Source organism: Ranitomeya imitator, chromosome 4 (genome assembly GCF_032444005.1).
Source record: "Ranitomeya imitator isolate aRanImi1 chromosome 4, aRanImi1.pri, whole genome shotgun sequence".
NCBI classification, from domain to species: domain Eukaryota; kingdom Metazoa; phylum Chordata; class Amphibia; order Anura; family Dendrobatidae; genus Ranitomeya; species Ranitomeya imitator.
The window spans coordinates 632,090,151-632,112,115 of record NC_091285.1 but is presented as its reverse complement, the minus strand read 5'-3'; the positions used below and the strand labels follow the sequence as shown (position 1 = coordinate 632,112,115).

The 21,965-nt window shown below is 45.9% G+C and overlaps 1 protein-coding gene across 3 annotated transcripts in view; it reads right to left on the bottom strand.

Annotated features, from left to right (window-relative positions):
• Positions 1–21,965, bottom strand: part of LOC138676994 (PH and SEC7 domain-containing protein 1-like) — a 47,374-nt gene that overhangs the window by 10,463 nt on the left and 14,946 nt on the right. For 2 of the 3 annotated variants that reach the window (XM_069766760.1, XM_069766761.1), the window contains exons 2-8: positions 15,369–16,400; positions 12,943–13,018; positions 5,667–6,048; positions 5,273–5,404; positions 3,379–3,459; positions 2,939–3,051; positions 2,791–2,849 (exon numbers count right to left, since the gene is read on the bottom strand). In XM_069766760.1, the coding sequence (XP_069622861.1) occupies positions 2,791–2,849; positions 2,939–3,051; positions 3,379–3,459; positions 5,273–5,404; positions 5,667–6,048; positions 12,943–13,018; positions 15,369–16,274 (1,749 nt within the window). In that variant the 5' untranslated portion in view covers positions 16,275–16,400. The remainder of the gene's footprint in view (positions 1–2,790; positions 2,850–2,938; positions 3,052–3,378; positions 3,460–5,272; positions 5,405–5,666; positions 6,049–12,942; positions 13,019–15,368; positions 16,401–21,965) is intronic. The other variant, XM_069766762.1, reaches the window with a different exon arrangement.

The following is a 21,965-nucleotide window of genomic DNA, read 5'->3' as shown; positions in this document are numbered from 1 at the left end:
TGGTTAATTGTTATACTGTTCAATGTGGAAAAGCATGTGATGGTGGTCAACGTGGAGGGTCATTGTAAGAACTGGCACCTCATATTGTGCAAAGATAATCACAATGGGGTTTTCTCACATTTAAATATTGATGACCAATACTATAAGATTGTTAAGTGTCTGACTGCTGGCTTCTCCACAGATGGGGCAGCTAACGTGGCCATGGCGGTACCATGAGCGTCTTGCCTTGTGTACCAGGCACAGCTCCGAACACTATGATGCGAATTACACCTCAGTCCCATTTAAGTGAATGGAAATGATCAGTAATGCCATGCACCGCAACAGATAATTGTGCAGACCTGCACCTGACAGACACGGCAGCAGCACTCGCTGGAGAGCGGTAGTCTCTTCAATCAGCAGATCGTGGAGGTGCCAGCAGTAAAACTACCCAAAAACAAAGAAGACCAGCATGGTCATATTCTCAGATAACCCTTTTAATTTAATCACGCCAAAGTGTTGGGTCACGTGAATGTGTTACTCAATTCCTTGTGCCCGAACCATAGACATGATTGCAGCCAGGTAAGTGTTATGCCGCAACGTTGCTGTCTGCAATTGTGCAGGTTCCCTTTAAGAGGTGTCGAAAAAAGACGGTACAGATAAAACATAGGATATATTTTCCTTTGAGTCTAGATAAGATAAAATCATTGATTAATTCATGATTTGCTTATTTATCAGTGTACAGATTCCAGCTAGAGTGGCCGTTTCAACATTAACCTCTGGTAAGCCACGCTTTTTCTACTTTTTATGCAGTTTTTCTGCACTAGACTTATGACACCAATAAATGAGGCCGATTGCTTCACAATGGCTTTTTTGCACAGTCAAAGTCGCCTGTGACTTTTTTCATTAGAAAAATAGTAGGTTGCATGGTGGCCATCCTGCAATTTTTCTGCAATTCGCGTCACATGCCATTGCCTTGCTCTAAAATCAGTATTTGGTGTGACCGCCATTTTCCTTCAAACCAGCCTCAATTCTTCTAGCCACTTTTACACAAAGTCAAGGACTTTGTAAGATTTTAGTCTGGTGTATGTGTAACCAAATACACCAAACAGGTGATAATGATCATCATTTTCATATAGAAGTTGTCATTAACTCAATCAGAAAAAGCTGTGTAAGAGGCGTAAAAGCTGGGTGAGGAAGTCTGCTACAAAGGTGAGGTTGTGGAAGACCGTTAAATGGCACAGGTCATACACCATGGCAAGACTGGGCGCAGAAATAAAACGAAAGGTAGCTACACTGCATCAGCAAGGTCTATCCCAGGCAAAGATTCCAAAGCAGACTGGAATACCAAGATGTGCTGTTCAGGCTCTTTTCGAGAAGCACCAAGAAATGGGCAACGTTGAGAAATGACGTAGTGGTCGGCCAGAGAAACTTGGTGCAGCAGATGAAGGACATTTCATGGTTACTTCCCTTCAAAACTGGAAAATGTCCAGCAGTGCCATCAGCTCAGAACTCAAAGCAACCACTGAGACCTAGCTACACCAATCTACAGTTTGGAGAAGTCTGACCAGAAGTGGTCTTCATGGAAGAATTGTGGCCAGAAAGTAAGAAAACTTCTACATGGAAACAAGACCAAACAATGCAATTATGTGCAAAAACATAGGAACTGGGGTACAGAAAAATGGCTGACTTGGCTCTGGAGTGATAAGTCAAAATGTAAAATATTTGGCTGTAACGGAAGGCAGTTTGTTCACCAAGGGCTGGAGAGCGGCACAATAGTGTAAGTAGGAACAGTAAAGCAACTTGCAAGTTTGGGGTTGAATTTCAGCCAATGACGTTAGGGAATTTGTCAGGATTAATGGTGTCCTCAATCCTGAGAAATACAAGCAGATCCTTATCGATCATGTTATACCATCAGTGAGGTGTCTGATTGGCTCCAAATTTATTCTGCAGCAGGAAAATTATCCCAAACATCCAGCCAATGTCATTAAGAACTATCTTCATTGTAAAGAACAACAAGTCCTGGAAGTAATGATGTGGCCCACCGGCCCTGCACAGAGCCCTGATCCTAATATCATTGAGTCTGTCTGGGATTACATGAAGAAACAGATGGGTTTTGACAAGTCTCATATACAGAAGATCTGTGGTTAGTTCTCCAAGATGTTTGGAACAACCTCTCTGCTTAGTTCCTTCAAAACCTGTGTGCAAGCGACAAGTGCCTAAAAGTGACACTTTGGCAGGCAAAGTGCGGTCACAGCAAATATTGATCTGATTTACTTTCCCATAACGGATTCCCCTTTTCAGCCAGATGCCTTCCTTAGCTTTCCAGGACATAAATATTGATGACCTACACTCGGCACCCAGAGTCACCTATCTGTAGCTTTTGGATGTACACAATTTACCTAGCACAGCTCTGTGCACAGCATAGAGGCAGATCTCGGGTGCTGCTCAGCTCCTACTGAAGTGAATGGGAGCTGAGCCACTACGCCATGTACGGAGCCATTTTCCATCTCTGTACACTGCGCACATCCAGTCGCCATGAAAGCTGTCAGACCTCCAGCGATCTGATATTGGAGGATACACGTATCTGTGTGACCGGCACCTTACAGAAGCCTTCTCCATGGGCACTTATCACACCGAGCTTCCACCCCCTCATGGATGATTGTTATGTGGGTGGGTATGCATCCGCATTTTGCACCCGTCCCCATCATATAGGTACTGCGCAGTATGGCCTTCCTCTGCGTATTCTGCATAGATACTTACTATTATAACCACACAGATCTAATACAAAGGTCAGTATCGCACACATATTACCTGTCCGTGTAGATCTGAATTGAGCAGCATGAGGGCACAGGTCATAGTGTGAACAGCATCTGAAATACAATGACGTCTGATGAGCGCCGCTCCGGATCACGAATGACCAGAACATGATATATACAATCCGTATACCGGGATCACTCACCTGCGGATCGGAAATCCTTAGGGTTGCAGTTGTGGAAGCGTTTGGAGAAGTGGTAGAGGACCCGCTCTCGCTCCTGTGTTTCCCCAGTCAGTACCAGTTCTTGCAGCAGAGACCTAAAATATGGAAACGGAGGTGACCCCCATATCTATAGAGAGGGAATGCAGGCTGGAATATGAAGCCTAAAAATGTACTCATCATTGGTCCATGCTAAACAAGGACAAATTATGTGACTGACGCCTTCTTAGGAGCTACGGACCAGGCAACCTGGGTTACATACAGGATCTATGGGAGGCAGGGGGCTCAGCGCTGCCGTAAAGGAGGAGCCCATTTAGTGTTTTCTATGACCAGATGTATTAATTTATGGCACCATCCAAATTTCCTTAAAACCAAAAAACTAAGTATAAAAAAAACGTCATTGCAAAATGAATAAATGGTCTCACCTGAGAGCCACATCCAGGCTTTTCCCTGCGAAGTCGAAAAGTGCAAGGTATTCCTCAGCCACCAAGGCACTGAAGTCATTGCTGAACAGAACAAAGACGTATTATTACACCTGCCGCCATACACATCACTTACACCTCTACATCACTACACACAGGTCGAGGGGGAAGAGGATCCCCCTAATGACAGCCTCCGACCACCACTTCATGGATAAGGAGGCACATGGGATTATGGATTATGTACAGTAAGTAGTGCTTTATTTAAAGGAATTTTATGTTATGTTACAGAAATAAAAGCATTTGGGGTCTACTTTTCTTAAAGTGGAAACCCCTTGCAGCTAATAATTACGGTAAGTATAAACTCAATTCATCTCTATTTTACGGGTATGAACAAGTTCAGTGGAGACCCCAGAGTGAATATCGCCCCTGTTCATTCTTGTGGAGGGAAAAAAAACCTTGAATTTTAGCTTACAAATCCCTTTTTAGATGGCTGAGACCCTCCCTATTTCTATATCGACCCCTTTGTTGTCTTGGGCCTTTTAGAGGCTCCTGTTATCCAGCGTCATGCATGGACTAAACTATTGGGTCATTTTTTTATGATCTATGGTTATTACAAGCTTGAAACGTTCTGGCGGAGCTCCAAATGTAATTAGGTGGATTGTTAAAACTATATTTAACTCTTAATAAGACTTATTATATATAATGTAGTATTTGAACCCACGTCATTAACATGTACGAGTCATTATTATTTTGCATCATTCAGTATATAATTGACTCCACAGACTTAATTTTTTTTTTTTTACATTGGGGAAGTGATATCTCCCTCATGTTCCAGCAACCCGTATTTATTTCCTAGTCTGTAAATGCTGAGGGCCGTTCTCGTTCTCCAAAATTTAACAGTAGAAAAGAGGAGGGGGAGGAAGGGGATGCGGCTGCAGTTTCGCCCTTTCTCACTGACACTAAAGGGGTGGTCAAACAGAAGGACAAACACTGACCCTAGTATCACCCTAGAAAGATCTTTGACACTCAGGAGGCCTAAAAAGAGAAGCTATACTGGTATTTGGGGGGATACAATACTATATATCTACAGCTGCTTAAAAGTAATTTAATTTTTTTTTTAAAAGAGGTTCTCCAAGAACTAATCCAAGATGGCCTGCGTTAACTGTCTCAAGCTGCACCTTGTCCTAGGATGCGTTAAAGCCTGAATAAACACTGCTTGGGACACGGAGACAAAAGAAACAGAAGCTCTGCGAGTCTCCCGGCTCTGCTGTGAGCACGGAGGAGTACACAGCGGCTTTATCCTCCTGGTCCGTGTAAACCTGTCAGGCGGAGGGAGCAGATTAGTTTAGGATGCTGCTCCTCAGCCTGCCGGCCGAGATGTATGTCTCGAGCAGCGTTTCTTCAGGGTGGCAGGCACACACTAGGACAGGTTGTAGCCTGAAACAAGTGACAGCGGCCATCTTGGATTTCCTCTCAGGCAACCCCTTTGAAGGTGACGAGAACTGATAATGAAATAACTGTGGCTACCAATTTCGTTATAATTAGTCCTGACCGTAGGAAGTGTTCGTTCTCACAACAGACATAGGATCTGTCTTTTTTCCCTATTACTCATTGCAGAGAACTTGGAGAACATAGATAGGGTTGTCTGACACTTGGGAGGGTCTGCCATCTGTCATATCGCTGTGGAGGTCCTTGTTCGTCCCACCGTGTCAGAGCCATTTAGTGTTGTATGTGCTGGACAGTGACTACTGTCTCCTGCCCAGGCTCATAAGCAACTTCCCCAAAACCAGCTCTTAAGAGGGGCAATGTTCCCCCAGGAAGGGCTTGTCCGACACGACGAGAACTGCCTGTTACGTAGCCTATTGACACGCTGTGAGACTGATGTCCGTTGCCTTACTTTTTCTGCAGGTAAGGAGCGACCTGAGATTTTTCGAAACCGTCCAGCTGGAATAATTTCAATGCCAAACATCGGGCGGCCTCCACATCCTGAGTCCTGGCTATGGCCTCCACATAGGTCACCTCCTCGGAGCTGCAAACCAAAAAAACTACTTAGAGTTCACACAGAAGTATGTAGAGGTTTTCTGATATTTTACCTGGATTTCACACATGGATTATGTCCATGTTGAGGAAAGAAATGAATGGGAACCATGTCTACGGGAGAGAAGCTGCTTCCAGGTACATCGTCTCGAAGACACATGCATGCTCGGCCAAATCAAGGGTGCATAGCCGTTGGCCAACTTATGAAGATGTATGGGCACCTTTAGTTGCGCCGTCACTTCCACTGAACTTACCCAGAAGTCTCCAGATCTGTGGACACATCATCAGACAGTTCGATCACAATTCCCGGAGGTTCCTGCAGAGGTTTCCAATCCATTTCTTCCGTTTTATCTTGTGATGGAAATCTACTAGCCACATGTTCCTTGCCTTGGCAGCCCTGGCACAGCAGATGAGCGCCATCTTCATCATGGTCCTCCATGAGCATGTCTCCATCAGGCAGGAATACAAGTTCTTCTCTGGTCTCTTCTGATGGAGGAAGGAGCGTACGGTCCATAGATGAAGGAGAAGGTGGATTCTTCTGGTCAAAATTATCATCTTCTATTAACAACTTGGCCCAGAAACCTGTATCGGAGAACAGTAACCCTTCGTCTTCTACAGCCGTCTCGTGGTTGGAGGCTACAATAAGAATAAGGGGGAGTTAGCCGTTCCTGGTACGGACATGCAGGAGTCACCAATACTGATGGAAATCAATCAACAGTTCAAGGGATTTTTTCATTATCATAAAAAGGGGGGAAAAAAATTGCAAAATGCTTGTAAAAACAGCAACTTTACAATTTACCGCCTCTCTGTTCTCGACAGTAGCGAGATTTTTTTTACTTTATAGTTTACTTCTTGTTGTCAAGGCTATCGGCCACCTCAGCAGTCTATCAGCGATGGCCGGTTTCCTAGGCAAGAAGCAGGTTTAGTTATAGAGCACTGGGACCAGTTTAATCGGAGTGCTCCTCGATTCATCTGCTAGTTGCATGGAGAGAGCACACTTCAGATCTGTCCATCATTTAGGAGCACACCACCCCTCCTCTCTAAGCAGGCAGCCACGAGGCTGGGGAACAGTGCGCTCCCAAAGAAAAAAAAAAAAAAGATGTTGACACAATCCCTTTAAGGGAAGAATTGTTGGACAAGCCTTGTAACCCCTTAATAAAAACAGTCCATAAAGGGCCTTAATGACCAGCCAATTTTTGTTCAGGTTTTGCAGTTTTTGTGTGTCTGTAGGTGGCACTTGGTAGTTTAATATAGTCCTGTGATTACAGCAGCATCGGCACACATTTTTTTTTGCTTTTATATGAATAACGCAAAATACGTTCGTTCATATTGGCAATAATCTATAAAAAAAAAATCCCCTGCAATTGTCAAACACCTCATGTAACTTTGGTAAATTACTGGTGTCCTAATTACACGAGGACGCGGCCGGTGTAAATGACACACGCGTTGCAGATTCCTAGGTAACGAGCCCGTACACATCGTCAGCTCATGAATGTGCTTACATCCACTGTGGTATTTGTACAGCAGGTTGTAAACTTTGGATTTATAGCCGTGGAGCACGCCCCACACCACAACCAGCGTGCGCGGTATAATGACGGCGGTATTTATGCTATTACTTGGGGAAGTGTGGGTCACAGAACATCTCTCATATAACACCACATCTGTATGAAGTTCACGGCAAATTATGGCAATTACGCACTTGAAAGGGAAACGCCGCGGTGAGCAAATATTTGCAAAAAAACAAGTACGCAATACATGTGTGTAAGGTTTCTGACACATCCAACAATTTTTAGGAAATAAGTTTTTCAGCATACCATTCACTAATTATGCAATATATAGATTTTTCTTAGGGGGTGGAAAGTTAATAATGAACCACAATGTGCGGGAGGGTCACATATGCAATAATTGGGCTGTACGGGAGGGTTACAGACGTTTTTGATGATGGTCCACCATGCAGAATGAAGAAACGGGAATCATCTATTGTTTCAATCCTCCCCCGTCAATAAAATAGGGGCTAAGTTACTTATCACTGGGCTCTGACCACTGGGACATGCACCGATCATAAAAAAGGGGCTCTCCTCTTCTGAATGGTGCAGTGGAGGTCAAACATGAATACCTCTGCTGAATGAATGGGCTATGGGACCACCAACCATAGCCAAGTTGTAATCTGCTTTCTCTGGGACTCTCATTAACAATAAACGGGGCAGCGGTGGTCTTGTACGATCTCAGCTCCACTGGAATCACTGGTCGGACCCCCATTGATCAGTAAGTTACCTATTCTGTGCTTAAGGCATCATTTACAATCTCAGTACAATCCCTTTAAATTAAAGTGTTCAGTAACAAAAATGTTTTCTACAATCCTCATGTACAGTAAGTATCTTTACCTTCAACCAATTAGTTGTAGCCACTGTTCCTACAAGCTTGTTGCTCACAATATGAATGTGTGCTGATGCTGCTGTAATCACAGGACTTTATTAAACTGCCAAGTTCCCCCTACAGAAACAAAGAAAGCACTGCACCTCCAGTGAAAAACAAAAATCTAGAGTAAGTACATTCATGGAACTTAGCTTGTCCTTCAAATCTGCTTGTGCTACAGACTTTTGCTTCCTACTATATGAACCAGGGCTGTGGAGTTGGTAAGCCAATCCCCTGACTCCTCGATTTCTCTGACTCCGACTCTACAGCACTGGTCACTACTGATCATGTACATAAAGTGCAGCACAGATTCAACTCAACTCAAAGCCCAGACCCTTAGATCAGGAACAGAACAGACATTTACAGGACATTTCATAACTTTCCAAAATTATTATTAAAAAATTACAGCACATCCTGCATTGTACTACTGTACCCAGTGTATGATATACTCTACTCACAAAAAGTTAGGGATATTTGGCTTTCGGGCAAAATTTCAGGATAAACCTAAAACTAATCAAATTTGCAAATGATGCAAAGCCAGGATGAATATCTGACACTGGGGAAGACCGAGAAGGGATTCAGAAGTATCTAGCTAAGCTTGGACAATGGACAGCAACTAACTGAATGGTATTTAACATGGAGAAATGGAAGATTCTACATCTGGGCAAGAAAAACGAAAATTACATCTATGGAATGGGAGGAATAGAACTAAGCAACAGTGAAAAAGACTTGGGTATACTCAGATGACAGACTGCACATGAGTCAACAGTGTGATGCAGCAGCAAAAAAAGCAAACGCCGTTCTAGGATGTATTAAGAGAAGCATAGAGCCTAGATCACGTGTAATTATCCCCCTCTATTCCTCCTTGATCAGACCTCATCTGGCTTCACACCTCCTTGGTCAGGCCTCATCTAGAATACTGTGTCCAGTTCTGGGCACCAGATTAAACAAAAAAATACATTGGAAAACTGGAGCAAGTTCAGAGAAGAGCTACCAGGATGGTGAGCGGACTGCAAAGTATGTCCTACGAGGAATGGATAAATGATCTGGGAATGTTTAGCTTACAAAAAAGTAGGCTAAGAGGAGACTTAATAGCGGTCTACAAACATCTGAAGGGATGTCACAGTGTAGAGGGATCATCATTATTCTCACTTGCACATGGAAACACGAGAAGCAATGGAATGAAACTGAAATGCCTTTATATGTTTACCATGAGGGCCTTTGGGGACTTGTGTTGCCTGGATCTTCCCCCTATTTCTAACTCATCTTGTGGGTTATGTACACCAGTATTATGTATGTGAGTGAGCTAATAAAGACTTGTACAGTTTTTTTTTTTATATATTTACGTCTCACCTCACCTTATTTATTAAGGGCATTTATGCTCCATTTTTCTTTTTTTTGTAGGATAATATTATGTTAGGGAGCTGCTCTAATTGTTTAATTGTAGGTTCTGGCCTTGGAATCATATACATTGGCTTGTATCTGAAAATGTCAGTTTTTGTTAACTAGGTGTTTCATCCATGAATCGGCCCGGCCAATACATTTAAGGGTTTAGTTAGAATTGGTATTAATCAGTCTTCATCATACTGTTCACATTTCGACTTCATGAGACCAGGTGACACCTAACAATTGATCACCAGGACCTTGCCATTGTGATGCTTCAAGTAGGATGCTCTCAGACGGAAGAGGCCACTGAGCTTACAGGGTCACAGAGTCATCAGGGTGTAACAGAGTAGAAGAGTCACAGAACGGCAGAGAAGTGGACGTCCTTCGGCCACATCCCACACTGATGACCGCTTCATTGTGAATAATGCCATTTGGAACCGGATGAGGAGTTCCACACAACTCCTGACACATTTAAGGGAGGTGAGAGGCGCCCAAGTGTCACGTCGGACCATTCAAAACCATTTACACGATTGTGGTCCGCGTGCTAGACAGCCTGCAAGATACATGACCACACCACCAGGCACAGGAATCATCATCTTGCATGGGCCAGCGACCATCTATGCTGGATGAGGGACTAGTGGTCCTCTGTGCTGTTCACCAATTTAAGTCGATTCACGCTGAGCAGAAATGATGGCCGCAAACGATGTTGCAGACGTCAAGGAGAGCGCTATTCATCAGCCACAATTGTCACCAGACTAGCCTTTGGTGGTGGTGGTGTCTAGTCAATATGGTACAGTAACAAGCCCCTACTACTGAATAACATCATTAATCCAGTCATTTTGCCTCTGCACTATAAACACAGGCCTAATTTCATCTTCATGGATGACAATGGTCCTGCTCATCGAGGTCACATCATTCGGGAACGGCTGCTGGAGACTCGGGTACCTCAAATTGAGTGGCCTGCACGTTCTCCAGACCTGAAAACCTATGGGATCAGTGGAGTTTCCACATAGAGGCTCGTGACTCTGTACCCCAGAACATCAATGACCTGAGGGCCGCCCTTCAAGAAGAGTGGGATGCCATGCCTCCGCAGACAATAACTCCACTAGTGAACATCAAGAGACGTCGTCGTCAGCTGTAATTGATGCTCAGGGCCACATGACAAATTATTGAGACACTGACATTTTGTGTTGCGGTGTACCCATTATTGTTATAGGCTTTTGTTAAAAAAGTTGTTTAAGATGAGGACATCACCATTGCTTCTACTTAAATGTCCTACTTTCATGATAAATTATCACAGTAGTGTGAACGTCTTACATTTTTGATAAATATCGCCTAAAAAGCGAATTATCCCTAACAGTATGTAAGTAGTGTATTTTAGGAGTCTGAGTGGGTCCATTTTATACCGACTGCCCCAAAATGGACACCGACTCCACAGCACATTAATAACCGCAAGAAATTATCGTTGTCTGCCAGTCATGGTCTATTTAGTTACATAGTCAGTGTTCCTACAAGCTGGTTACTTATAATATGAATGTGTGCCGATGCTGCTGTAATCACAGGACTTCAATAAATTACTATTAAGGAGAAATCATCAAGTTTCCCTTCACAGACACACAGAGTACCTTTTGTTTGGTAAAATGTTTAAGTTACCGTATATACTCGTGTATAAGCAGAGCACATTTTTATGCGATGAAAATGCCTCCCTCGGCTTATACTCGAGTCATTTTCCCAGATAGATGGCGGGGGAGCCCGAGCGGCGGAGCAGCGGGTCACAGAGAAGAGCCAGCGGCTGTGGCTAAAGCCTGTGACGCTGCTAAAGAGAAATGAAATAAATAGCTCTTCCGGACGAGCGATCACGTGGCCCCGCTCATTAAGGTAATGAATATTTACACCACTCCACTCCCATAGGCATGGAGTGAATATTCATTAGCTTAATGAATGGGGCCGAAACGAGATGCAGCAAGGACACGCAGGCAAGGTAAGTAGGATGTTTTTTTTTTTTTTTTTTATAGGAGCCATGCATACAAGGATAGGGGATAAGGAACCATGTATACAAGGACAACGACGGGATGAGCCATGCATGCAAGGACAATGACGGGGTGAGCCATACATACAAGGACAGGGACCGGGGAGCCATGCATACAAGGACAACGACGGGGTGAGCCATGCATACAAGGACAACGACGGGATGAGCCATGCATACAAGGACAACGACGGGGTGAGCCATGCATACAAGGACAGGGACCGGGGAGCCATGCATACAAGGACAAAGACGGGGTGAGCCATGCATACAAGGACAACGACGGGGTGAGCCATGCATACAAGGACAACGACGGGGTGAGCCATGCATACAAGGACAGCGACGGGGTGAGCCATGCATGCAAGGACAGCGACGAGGTGAGCCATGCATACAAGGACAACGACGGGGTGAGCCATGCATACAAGGACAACGACGGGGTGAGCCATGCATGCAAGGACAGCGACGGGATGAGCCATGCATACAAGGACAACGACGGGGGGAGCCATACATACAAGGACAGTGACGAGGAGAGCCATGCATACAAGGACAACGACGGGGGAGCCATGCATACAAGGACAGCGACGGGGTGAGCCATGCATACAAGGACAATGACGGGATGAGCCATGCATACAAGGACAACGACAGGGGGGAGCCATGCATACAAGGACGACGGGGTGAGCCATGCATGGCAGGACAGGGACCGGGGAGCCATGTATACAAGGACGACGGGGGGAGCCATGCATACAAGGACAACGACAGGGGGGAGCCATGCATACAAGGACGACGGGGTGAGCCATGCATGGCAGGACAGGGACCGGGGAGCCATGCATACAAGGACGACGGGGGGAGCCATACATACAAGGACAGTGACGAGGAGAGCCATGCATACAAGGACAACGACGGGGGAGCCATGCATACAAGGACAGCGACGGGGTGAGCCATGCGTACAAGGACAGGGACTGTGGGAGCCATGCATACAAGGACAGCGATGGGGTGAGCCATGCGTACAAGGACAGGGACCGGGGAGCCATGCATACAAGGACGACAGGGGGGAGCCATGTATACAAGGACAACGGGGTGAACCATGCATGCCAAGACAGGGACCGGGGAGCCATGCATACAAGGACAGGGATCGGGGAGCCATGCATACAAGGACAGTGAGTGGGGAGCCATGCATACAAGGACAGGGACCGGGGAGCCATGCATACCAGGACAGGGACCGGGGAGCCATGCATACCAGGACAGGGACCGGGGAGCCATGCATACCAGGACAGGGACCGGGGAGCCATGCATACCAGGACAGGGATGAGGGGACAATGCATACCTGGCTTATACTCGAGTCAATACGTTTACCCAGTTTTTCATGGCAAAAGTAGGTGCCTCGGCATATACTCGAGTATATACTGTATTTCAGATAGAACTCTATTAGCAGGAAGTAAGTAAAGAGCTGCAGAAATTTGTGTCTTCTACTCTCTGTTCAATATTGAAGACTACAGCATGATATAGTGTGGCATACACTGGCAATAAGGTCCCATTGTAAAGTAAATGCATAAATAAATGGTACTGTATAGCGTCTCTTCTAAGGGAATCTAGATCTGAAGACCATGGGAGTCACAGCACATGGACACCCCAGCAATACTATTAATTCCACAGAAGGAGTTTGTTAAATCACAAGTTTACATGATTAAGAGGAAAGGAAATCTTACAAGTTTCCGGCATGGTCGCTGTAGAGGTGAAGGCCGTCATAATGTTCTCCGGCTCTTCTCTGTTGCTTAGGACATCCTGAAAGGTACAGACCATCAGAAAATGACTACTGGTGTATGCTGTGCCGAGAAGTCCTCGCCGTGCCGGGCTGACGAAACCAATTCTGATGTCACCTACAGTGAGGGCTGCACACACCCGTGGTTTCTGCCGAAAACGGATGTCAGCACGGCGACCGCCACAATGAAAGCAGAGACATGTGACTCTCTCCTCTCGTCTGTGTAACTACCGCTGGTACCAGCAGAGGAAGAGCAGACGCCAGAAAGCATTGCATCATGTAGGCCACCAATAAATCTGTACCACAAATGGGGAAAGACGACACTAAAATTCGCAGATGTGAAGAGAAAAAAAAAGTTTTTGGATTTCCTGTCTTGGAACCAAACCAGATGGACGTCATATAAGTAACCAGAATCAATCACAATTCGTATGAATCTGTCTGAAAACATCCATGTCTCTGAAAGGCTCAAAAGCCAGGACGCCTGATCAACGCCTTAGTATGCCCAATTGTGGCTGTATGCATAAAGGTGGGCTAAAAAATTCCAGCGTCACCGGCACTAGTGGACCAGATCACAAATAAGCCGTGAATGGAGCAGATCTCTGATCCTCTCTTAACCAGAGGTCCCAGCACAATTTTAAAAGGAATCTGTCAGTAAGATCAAGCCTTGCAAACCACATATCTGGGCATGTAGGTTATTGAAAAATAAATCCATCGACACCTTTATATCTTCTATCTGTTGCTGCACTCCCGAAAAATCAGTGATTTAAAAGAAATGAGGAGTTTAGTGCTCTGTTCACAACAGAGCACATCCCGAGTCTCTGTCGCCCAACATTGTTTCCCTGTCCAGCACCAAGCTTGATGGATCGCTCACTCACAGATTTCTTTCTCTGGCACCTGATGTCACACAGACAGCATTCTATCAATCAAGCTAAAGTCCCCGATGCTGGGCAGAGAAACAACCTCAGGAGGCAGAATCTCGGGAAGTGCTCTGTCACCCCCAGAGCATTTAATTCATCGTTTGCATATGAATGAAAATGCTGGTTTCTCGGGAATGCAGCAACAGATAGAAGATATAAAGGTGTCGATGGATTTACATTTCATAAAGCTGCCTGCCCATATATATTAGTTCCTGGTCCCACTCTGGACACTTTGGAAATGACCACAAGTGACCTGTCTCTGCCAGGGATATGCTAAGTTGCCATTTCCTGTGTGTTGCAGACCAGAAATGTGACTTGTGGAGCATCGGTGCAGGTGAGATCTTTCTACATTATTTTCAACCTTATTGAGCCCTTTGAATCTTAAATCTGCTGACAGTAGGGCAATGTTCACATGTAGTGTTTTTACTCCTTTTTATGCAAAATTTAAGCTGCTTACAAAAAGTAGGTTTTGCTTAGCCTTTGTTGCATTCTTATTGCTGCATTTTGCCAGGCTACATTTGCTTCTTGTGTATTCTGATAAAGTTTAGTGCATAAAAAATAATCTGATTCAACTTCACCAGGTTTTAGCACCAAAAACGCAGTAAAATTTGATACCTGCATTTTTTTGGAGTTTTTTTTTCCACCACCCATTGCTTTCAATGTGTGAAAAATGCTGCAAAAGCGTTGAAAAAAAAAAAAACGCTGAAAGAAGTGACATACTACATTTTGCAAAAATGCAGCTCTTTCACAAAAGAGTCAGGAAAAAAAAAAAAGGTGTAGGTGTGGACATGAGATTTCTGAAATCTCACAGACATTGCTGGTACTGTGAAACGCAGCTGAAAATTTGCATAACAAAAGCTGCAAAAACGCAATGTGTAAACATAGCCTAAAATAGTAAAGTAAGCAAAAACTGCAATAATGTCACATGCACAGAAAGTACCTCCCGTGTGTACAGTGTAACTAAAGAAGCCCTCCTGTGTATATATGTGCATGTAGTGTAGTGTCAGTGTGTTGTTATACTCACCTACAGTCGGTTCTCCGGTGTCCAGCGCCGTTCTGCTCCTCTTCTGAGTGATGTCACCACTCTGCAGCCTCTAAGGGGTCATGCTGCGCTCTGTGTGACCCCAAAATGGCTTTGGCAGACCGAGGTTTACATTAAAATACTTCCGGCTCGCGCATAGAGCACAGAGAGTGCAAGAGGGTTTGAAGAGCGGTGACATCACTGAGAAGAGGAGCAGAACAGTGCTGAATCCCGGAGAAGGCAGATGTAGGCGAGTATGACACACCGACACTGCACTCCCATTTACACAGATATAGTGAAAAAAGAACTTCTTGAGGACTTCTTCTTCCATGGAGGGACAGTGCCTACTGCACTAGTCTTATCTGTATAATGCAATAATTGTATGAGCCAAACCAGATCTTTGCATATCATGACAATAATATGGATGTCACATACCTCCTGCGTACTGTGTTGGCAGTCAGGAACTTGCCACTTCTTGGTCCTTGGGTTGGCAGACAACGCCCTCCTCTCCTCCCACTCATCCTCGTAAATCTGGAGCTCTTCCAGCGACTCTTCCCGTGCGATTTGATGCCACCCATCTGTTCTCGTACCTGATATTTTAACATCCCAAACGTTCTGTACCAATGCTAGCCTGGTCTCGGGGGCCTCTGCTCTGCCACAAGTGTCAAATCCATATTCACAATCTCCTTCAGGAATACATTGAGGTTTACTCCGAGATGTAGGATCTGAATTCAAAGAGTTCCTGAACAAAGGATTATCACAAAATAAGCTCTCATCTTCTACCTCCACTTCGGAGTAGGAAGCGTCATCACTCTCCTGCTCCTCTTCTAAGGTGGGAAGTTCCTCGTCTATTAAAGCGTTAACCTCAATATGAGGTTTGGTCTCCGGAGTCCATCCTCGGGGCGGACAGATCTCAGAATGATCGATCTCGTCTTGGAGATCCATAAAACACAGTTGTGCCTGAAGTAAACTAGCCAAAAAGACATCCGGAGCAGCGCTGTCCTTGGTCAACGGGTTGACTTGGGTCTTCATGTTGGTGGGTTGGTGGGGACCAAGATGGACTTCTTTGTGGACTTTCGAATAAGTCTGGTCTCTACAACAGTTCTCGGCATTGGTACCTGGAATAAAACCAAACTCTTTGGTCTTCGTTTGGTCTTTGTGATCACGTTTATAAGGTGAAGACCTCTCGGAGGTCTTTGAGGTGCACAGATTGGAATCAGCACCACATGTTAATCCCTCAGGCTCCACATAAACCCTAGAAAAGGTAGTAGTTCTTAGGTCAGGCTGCAGGTAATATATAGGTAGGAGGTCATCATCCACCGAAAGCTGCTGCTTTTCCATTTCACGCTGCTCATTTGTATTTATGGGTTTCCAGTTTGGTCCCAAAAATATGGATTCCTGGAGTCGTGCGCTGGATGAGCTCGAGTTTTCATAGCCACTTTGGAGGCTTTCACATTAACATCTGCCCTGGAAGACACAAGAAGAAAAGCAAACAGAGAGGAAAGGTTAATGGTTAATCAAGGATAGTAAAACTAGTAAAGCCTCAAGTAGCTTACATATGCGATTGCCACATATAAAGGCAGAAGCAAAACCGGGCGACATCGGCTTATGTTCTACACAGGGCAATATTCCCCTGAAAATCTGCAGAATCGGAACGAATGCTAAAAGTCTAGAAGCAACAGAGGATAAAAATGACTGAAATGGAAAAAAAGAGGACTCATGGAAATGTAGACTGTTCTAGGGAAAAAAAATACATAAAATATCTGACGTCAGAGGCCGCTCCACAGCCGCAAACAAAAAACTATTTGTAGCTAAGATCAGAAAGTTCTTAAAGGCAGGATGTTCTGATGATGGATATGGCTGAGGGGGAAAAATACCGAAATACAAACACCAAGGAGATGAGTAAGAGAAAGAAAGGCAGGGATGTAAGAGACGAGAAAGATATTAGATAGGGGTTGATGAGGAAGCCTGTATGGAAAGCTCAGGAGAAACGCAAAAGGTTCCACATGTTTGACAGTTTTGATCAATTCACAGAGTCGATGGATCGGAGACAAGGGCGCACAACCAGTGTGTTAGTGTACGGGCTGGTCTGCTCTCAGATGCCCAGTCACAAGTTTTTATGACAACTATCTACTATATAATTGTCTAAGGGTCACTTCCATCTTTCTGTCTGTCCTTCTGTCTGTCTTTCTGTCACGGATATTCATTGGTCGCGGCCTCTGTCTGTCATGGAAATCCAAGTCGCTGATTGGTCGCGGCAAAACAGCCACGACCAATCAGCGACAGGCACAGTCCGGAAGAAAATGGCCGCTCCTTACTCCCCGCAGTCAGTGCCTGTCGCCCGCATACTCCCCTCCAGTCACCGCTCACACAGGGTTAATGCCGGCAGTAACGGGGACCGCGTTATGCCGCGGGTAATGCACTCCGTAACCGCTGCTATTAACCCTGTGTGTCCCCAACTTCTTACTATTGATGCTGCCTATGCGGCATCAATAGTAAAAAATGTAATGTTAAAATAATAAAAAAACAAAAAACCTGCTGTACTCACCCTCCGTAGTCCACCGAGCCGCACGCGCCTGCCGCCATCTTCCGTTCCCGGCGATGCATTGCGAAATTACCCAGAAGACTTAGCAGTCTCCGCTCGCGTATCGCAGGAGCTTCGGTGGATCCCAGGGGTGAGTATATAACTATTTTTTATTTTAATTTTTTTTTAACAGGGATATGTGCCCACACTGCTGTATACTACGTGGGCTGTGTTAGATACCGCGTGGCTCTGTGCTGTATACTACATAGGCAGTGTTATATACTATGTGGGCTGTGTGATATACTCCGTGGGCTGTGCTATATACTGCGTGGGCTGTGCTATATATTACGTGGCCAGTGTTATATACTACGTCGCACGTGTTATATACTGCGTGGCTGCTATATACTCCGTGGGCTGTGTTATATAGTACGTGGCTGTGTTATATACTGTGTGGCCACTGTTATATATTGTGTGGCCTGTATTAATCGGGTATTCTACAAAATGTATGTATATAGCAACCACATAGTATATAGCACAGGCCACGTAGTATTTGTCTGCTATATACTACATGGCTCCTATATACTACGTGGCCTGTGCTATATACTATGTAGCTGCTATATACATACATAAATACAATACATATTCTAGAATACCCGATGCGTTAGAATCGGGCCACCATCTAGTGAACATATAAAAAGGGGTATTACATTACCTAAGGAAGAAGCTATTTTAATTGGGGGAAAAGTATTTTAATTGGGAAGAAAATGGATTCTGCTGTCCTTGAAACTGGCTCTGTCCAATTACCGTAACTAACTATACCCTTGAAAATAAGGAAAGCTTCAACACACTGACCCCTCTATATCAGACACAACACTGTGTGTTATTGCTTTTATGAATAACAATTATAAAGCTAATACTAAAATACAAAATTATCAAAGATATATCGATATATTTAATTGTCTAAATAATAATCAAAGCAAAGTATGAATATTTACCATAACAAGGTGCATGAGAGAAAGACAAGAACCAGAGACACCAGAATAAAGGAGCGTTTATACTGGCTGGTAATTGGGAAATAAGGCTATGTGCACACGTCAGGATTTCTGGCAGAAAATTTCCTGACAAAAACCTGACATTTCTGCCAGAAATCCGCATGGGTTTTTTTGCGTTTTTTTTTTTTTGCGCATTTTTCATGCATTTTTTGCGCGTTTTTTCTTGCATTTTTTTCCAAATGCATAGAATAGCGGGAAAAACGTGAAAAAAAACCCCGCAAAATTAATGAACATGCTGCTTTTACCGCAATGTGTTTTTTCGCGGAAAAAAACGCATCATGTGCACAAAAATTGCAGAATGCATTCTAAATGATAGGATGCATATGTCTGCAGTTTCTAATGCGGTTTTATCGCAAAAAAACCTGAACGTGTGCACATACCCTAAGAGTTTCCAGAAAAGCCCGTTTCCTAGATAATATTATCGGTCCATCTAAACAACCCGCCAATCCCCTGTTGAAGGGGCGAAACAATATTTAATCTAGCGTTTAAATCCTCGTTCTCGGCAGTACATCATCCAGCGTAAACAGGGAATGTGGGGCTGATAATATGGTATATCCATGCGACCAAGAGCCATCTCCCCCGTACCCCAACACACAGGAACACTCGGCCCTGTGCTCTCCGAGTGGAAGACGCTATCTGATTCCTCTGGCAGCGGCTCCTCTACCAGAAAAGAAAAAGATCGGCCGTTGGAAATCCGACACGCCGGCTGCCCTCCCTGCCCCAGTATACAGCAGGTTCGATGTAGCGGCTGCCCTCCCTGCCCCCAGTACACAGAAGGCCGGCTGTGGTGGCTGCCCTCCCTGCCCCCCAGTATACAGCAGGCCGGCTGTGGTGGCTGCCCTCCCTGCCCCCCAGTATACAGCAGGCCGGCTGTGATGGCTGCCCTCCCTGCCCCCAGTACACAGCAGCCCGGCTGTGATGGCTGCCCTCCCTGCCCCCAGTATACAGCAGGCCGGCTGTGGTGGCTGCCCTCCCTGCCCCCAGTACACAGCAGGCCGGCTGTGATGGCTGCCCTCCCTGCCCCCCAGTATACAGCAGGCCGGCTGTGGTGGCTGCCCTCCCTGCCCCCAGTACACAGCAGGCCGGCTGTGGTGGTTGCCCTCCCTGCCCCCAGTACACAGCAGCCCGGCTGTGGTGGCTGCCCTCCCTGCCCCCAGTACACAGCAGGCCGGCTGTGGTGGCTGCCCTCCCTGCCCCCAGTACACAGCAGGCCGGCTGTGGTGGTTGCCCTCCCTGCCCCCAGTACACAGCAGCCCGGCTGTGGTGGCTGCCCTCCCTGCCCCCAGTACACAGCAGGCCGGCTGTGGTGGCTGCCCTCCCTGCCCCCCAGTATACAGCAGGCCGGCTGTGGTGGCTGCCCTCAGTACACAGCTGGCCGGCTGTGGTGGCTGCCCTCCCTGCCCCCAGTACACAGCAGGCCGGCTGTGGTGGCTGCCCTCCCTGCCCCCCAGTATACAGCAGGCCGGCTGTGGTGGCTGCCCTCCCTGCCCCCAGTACACAGCAGGCCGGCTGTGGTGGCTGCCCTCCCTGCCCCCAGTACACAGCAGGCCGGCTGTGGTGGCTGCCCTCAGTACACAGCTGGCCGGCTGTGGTGGCTGCCCTCCCTGCCCCCAGTACACAGCAGGCCGGTATCCTCATCGCTGCTGTGACCTCTTCAGTAAATGTGTAACATGAAGTGTTCTAGTCCAATGTAATATAACAATTCGGTAGTTCTGAGGAGACATGGGGGTCTGTAGTTCTGGATCCTCAAAGAGCGCCTCTCTCTGGAGGACCCCTCCTGTCCTACACAGACAACCCATTAGTCTCTATGGGCACAGTGCCGTTTGTTATTTCCCCTGTGGTGGCGCTGGAGGGACGTGAAACACTTCCATGTTTTGCCCCAGATGAGCGCCGATCGCTGGAGCTCTGGGCAGTAGGACGCTATGATGTCGGCCAAAACAGCAAAAATCTACACGTCTATTCGCCCTCCACTGTGATATCTAGGCCAGGTTCAGACAAGAGTATACGGACCACAATGCCCGGACGGACCGAGGGTCTCCAGGCCCTAAACACATGAGGCTGTAAGTTTGGGTCAGGAGACCCGCGGTCAGTCCGGGCATTGAGTATGTGGACCGTGAAGTGCTCCTCTCTGAACCGGTCCTTACATGCTGTGTGCAATATCCATTTCTATCCAGTTATAAGATACTAAAAACTGTATATCAGAAAAACATGGCTGCCTTCTTGTCGGCTGGGATGTAACACCAAGAACAGCCTGGGGATGAGGGTGGCGCTGTTGGTACGAGAAAATAGCCATGTTTTTATTTAAAAACACACAAAACAAACATGGGCCGACAAGTGTGGGTCAGGAGGCTCGCAGACAGTCCGCGCTCGGATGTGTGAATGCGGCATATAAAGCAAGTACTTCACCCTCAGGCTGATCACATCCCTCAGCCCCATCACACACAGGGGACATTCTGTAACGTGGTGCGTCAGTTCCCTCCCAGTGCCACTGGTGCATGTGCTATACTGGAAACCAGGACAGTGACGGGAGCAGTCCAGGGCCACGTCCAGGGGCAGCTGTGCAGACATAATAATAATATTTATTTTTATATAGCGCTAACATATTCCGCAGCGCTTTACAGTTTTGTACACACTGTCCCCAATGGGGCTCACAATCTAAATTCCCTATCAGTATGTCTTTGGAATGTGGGAGGAAACCGGAGAACCCGGAGGAAAACCACACAAACACGGGGAGAACACACAAACTCCTTTATTTTGGGAGCACAGGCAGTGTCAGATATTAACACCGACTTTGTGCTGGAGACGGATAGTCACAGTGCTGGAGAAAAGTGCCACTGTGCAGTCCCGCGCTTCATTGTTAGGATCATGGGGGGGGACATAAAAGATGTTGTTCACCTTTGCAGCTTTTTTTTTTTTTTTTTTTTACTTGAATACATTGATTTGTGGCCAAAATCAGTTTTCAATAATTTTACAGCATTATGCCTTCTATAGCCTCAGTGCTGCAGATTGAGTTAACTGGGGATCCATCAGTGAGCTCCTTCTGGCCTCTCATCTGATTTATGACCACACACCACATCAAAGTTGAATGTGCAAGGAAACACAGAGCCTGTAGAAGCAAAACTGTGTGATATTTGGACTGGTACCCAAATGCAAAAATGATTTTTTTGGTCTAAACACATGCATTTAAGTAAAAAACAAAATCAACAAAGGTGGACAACCCATTGAAACGATGCCATCACCTAGTGATATGCCATATACATATACACATTACCTAGTAGGAAACATGGACATTCTGGACCCCCTCTAAGAGCCTTTCTATATAAGCAGCCCCCTTTCTGGAGACCTAGAGAGCTTTCAGTAGAAATCCAGAAGGTGCCACCGCTTGTAGGAAAGATTCCCAGTAGGCAGTCAGAGGGTTATCAGCCAGGAAATGTTAACTTTCAGCAGATTATTCTT